This window comes from Thunnus albacares, chromosome 2 (assembly GCF_914725855.1).
Source record: "Thunnus albacares chromosome 2, fThuAlb1.1, whole genome shotgun sequence".
Lineage (NCBI taxonomy): Eukaryota > Metazoa > Chordata > Actinopteri > Scombriformes > Scombridae > Thunnus > Thunnus albacares.
In genome coordinates, this window is record NC_058107.1 from 39,715,271 (window position 1) to 39,718,999 (window position 3,729).

Consider the following 3,729-nt stretch of genomic DNA (forward strand, 5'->3'; position numbering starts at 1 on the left):
AATGAAAGCTGGAGATGAAGGGCTTCAGACGCTTGGCAGCAGCGAGCAGCACGATGTCAGTGCCAAGAGCTACAAGCTGAAGTTCAGCAGAGTTTAACTTTATGCAAATAAGCAGCAACCAACTCAGATCAGGATTTGATTTTCTACTCACAGCAACCGCTGTACTAAAGTTTCTAGCAAACATTTTTTACTACGGTATTAATATTAGGCTATTTCTACAATTATTGTTCTAGATGTATTCTATAACGAGCCTATGTCTGCAGCACTGCTTGAACGACCCCTGCCGATGACCGCTAGAGGGCTGCAGTGAGCAGCTGGCGAGCAGAGCGCCCCCTGCTGCTGCTCATCAATCTCTTGGTGTGAGCGCCCAGTTAAAGTTAGAGAAACTTTTAGTTTTACTAGCTGTTCTTCATCATATTTGTGACTGTTTTAAGTCGTGTGTCTGTCAGTATGTATGATGATTATTTTGTGACTGTGATGTGAATGAACTGTCGTATTGTGATCCTGTGTATATGTAACCTGTTCTCAGGTCTCTCTTGCAAAACAGACTCAGATGTCTGTAAGAGCCATAATTGACTGTAAGTAGAATTGAGTTTTGTTATATTTCATGTTATTGCAAGGAAGAGAATATATTTATTACCACATGAATTATGTTTGTTTATTGAAATGAGTAATTTGTTTGAATAGTGAGCTCATATTGAGACGTGGTTACTGCACATGGGCAGAAGGTTACAAAGTTCACGCTTGCTTTAAGAAACGACACTTACGTTAGAAGAAAGTCAGAAGAAAGTTAAGAGTTGAACTAATCAGGTTTTTGACCGTGTAAACGTATGAACTGTGTTAATGTAACAGAACAACAGGTTGGATATTACCAAGTTCTCCATTTGAGAGAAGCTCAGTCGGATTTCTTTGGGATGGTCAAAAGATGAATGAACGGATCTCTGCCCTTCTGTGGAGTTGTGGATTATTAACAACTATGTGAATACGTGTCAACAAGTTCTCCCTGGCTGGCTTTCTGAAAGCTTTATAAAAACACTGGATTTCACCCCATAATCTCAATGAGATTCCTGAATAAATAAAGCTTCATAATAAATATACATTGTTGGTTTTATAGATTAATTTTCTGATCTTTTCTCTGTTATCATACCTGAGTCTGACAATATTCTGATAGATTAAAATAAAGAACTAACCAGCAGTAAGATAACTTTATATCTAACTGTAAGAATCCAAAATGTTTAACAGCTTTTAAAACTTGATATCTAAAGATTAATTCTGACACCAGCAGATCAGTGTGGTGTTAACATGTATCACTGTTTGATGATAACAGACTCTTTGCCTACCTAAGCTGTTGACACTTTTACAGAGGTTGATGGTGAGGTTGGCAACGATGTCCAGGAGGAACGAGGAGTCGATGACACTGAACATGTGAATTTCATCAGGATCTGAGGCGATGGTCCTCAGCTGAGTCTCATTTACATTCTTTACACCTGAGAGAAAAATGTTAAAACTGAACCATAAAAACTTAAAATAAGAAAACAATTTGGTTGGAAAAGTAATAAAATTATTGTTTCCTGCTGCTTCCTGCTCCTTAATTAAACCTGAATTGACAGAACATGCTGATGGTTGTGCATTTTTAATCCCATTAAACAGAAATCATATGTCCTTCATTATCACTACCAAAGCACACCACATATTTAGATTTACTTTCTTCCTTGTGAGCAGCAGATTGGTTTAATTCATTTCAGCCCACTATTAAAAGACTTGATTTAATAATGTAAGACATTAACTGATATAAACTATAAATGCAGTCATACACATCATCTTAAGAGTCTTGCTAACTAACGCTTTCATTGTAGCAAAATATCATGTTTAATTCATGTTAATGTCACGTTATTCTTTCATGGTAAAATAATGTAGTTTCAGAGTTGCAGAGAGAAAGTCAATCACCAATAGTGTAGATCTCAATGCCGTCGTCTCTCAGGTGCTGTGAGTGGAGGGATACGTCGTCCTCAGACTTTCCATCAGTAATCAGGATGAGAATTTTTTGGGAGTCTGAACGCATTCCCTTATCGGGTTGAAAGAACTCATTTAGGATGCGACTCAGAGCTCTTCCTGTATGACAGAAATAAAGAGGTTTTAAAAGATACAGAGACTTTATTTCATGTGTTGCTTGTTCCAGACATAAAGGTCCCGTTACTTTGTTCATAGACTGTGAGGTGACTGACAGCTGCAGCACTTTAACACCTGTGTAACAAAATATCTGGTTCTTTGATAAAAAGTCAAAGCTAGAAGCCTGTAGACATAAAAACTGAAAGAGAGAAGTTAACTACGACTCCCAAGATGCATTTCAGTCAGAAACATCCAATCACAGAGCTTCAAATCCTATTGTGAGACTTTTATTTGTATTATTATAATTATTATAATCACTATCACTATAACAGCATCAGCAGTCTGTGATATATAACATTATACCATGATACTGTACAATAATGTTATATCACAATATTAATAATCATAAGACTATTACAATAACATTATTATTAAAGGAACATTCTGGTTCATTTCAACCTGATGTATTTCCCATAAATGTGGCCATTGTGTCTCTATGTGTCAGGCTAACTTTGTTCTCTCAGCTCTGTTATAGAGATTCAAGGGATTCAGTAAAAGACGTTTATTACACACAATGATGAACATCAGGGCGAGCTGCTGAGACTCCTACAGCTTTCCACATAAATATGATTTTGACACGAATCTCTTCAAAAGTTTGTTTGTGAGTCTGAATGAAAGTAAACACAGAAACTATCGGCCTGTAGCAGCATTATGGTGAACTGCATAGAGATCTATATCCAGCTCAGCATCTGTTCCTGTAGAGAAGAAGAAACTTAGTATAAAATGGTTCATGTCTGCAAGTTTCCAAGATACACACTGAGCAGTTTAATGACTATACAGCTGGATGATAGAGACTTACACACTGTTATCACCACGGTTACGTGTTGTCATCACATTTTCTTTCTCACAATCCTCAGTCACACTGTGTGTGTGTGTGTGTGTGTGTGTGAGTGTGTGAGTGTGTGTGTGTGTGTGTGTGTGAGTGTGTGTGTGTGTGTGTGTGAGTGTGTGTGTGTGTGTGTGTGTGTGAGTGTGTGTGTGTGTGTGTGAGTGAGTGAGTGATTTGAGCTAATCGAGCAACTTGAATAAAGTTTTTGAATATTAGATTAAAATCAAATTGAAACTTGAAAGTGAATCCAGACCTCGTATATTCAGAAAGGTGGTTTTCAAAGTCAAACCTTTCAGTGCAATAAATTCAGTGATATTTAACAACATTAAAGTATTCAGTAGTGATAAAATGTCAAAATGTGATATTCAGTTGCTGATATAATTCAAATTATTATTGCAATTATTGGCTTCCATAGTTGTGCATTGTTGTCCTGACAGATCCTGTGAAATGATGTTGGGAATAATTTCAAAGCCTGTGGTGCATCTATGGCTGGTATATCAGCTTCTGAACATCAAAGTTCCCACACTGTGTGTGACACTGAAGTTACAGACTTCTAGTTGTTAAAGCCAGTGGTCTGGGAAGACAATACTGAAAGTGGGTGGGCTATGGTTTCCCAGGAAAACTGATTCATGTCCCCTGCACATGTTCTTATCGTATGGAGCTGCACGTTGAACTCGCTCTTTTCCTCCAGTTGACTCTGTGGAGGTGAAACAGTCTCCAGCTTGAGGAGC

The 3,729-nt window shown here is 37.6% G+C and overlaps 1 protein-coding gene across 1 annotated transcript; it reads right to left on the reverse strand.

The window, feature by feature from the left end:
- Positions 1 to 1,071: 1,071 nt before the first annotated feature.
- LOC122971522 (collagen alpha-1(XII) chain-like) lies at positions 1,072 to 2,081 on the reverse strand. The gene is made up of 2 exons (XM_044338227.1): positions 1,948 to 2,081; positions 1,072 to 1,487 (listed from the first exon to the last, which is right to left on the reverse strand). The coding sequence occupies exons 1-2, from the start codon at positions 2,060 to 2,062 to the stop codon at positions 1,267 to 1,269; spliced, it is 336 nt and encodes a 111-aa protein (XP_044194162.1). The 5' UTR covers positions 2,063 to 2,081; the 3' UTR covers positions 1,072 to 1,266.
- Positions 2,082 to 3,729: the final 1,648 nt, after the last annotated feature.

Coding starts and splice junctions, on each gene's coding strand:
- LOC122971522 (XM_044338227.1), bottom strand. CDS start 2,062: ATGCGTTCAGACTCCCAAAAAATTCTCATCCTGATTACTGATGGAAAG. Junction 1,488..1,947: donor CATTGAGATCTACACTATTG/GTGATTGACTTT, acceptor TTTTTCTCTCAG/GTGTAAAGAATGTAAATGAG.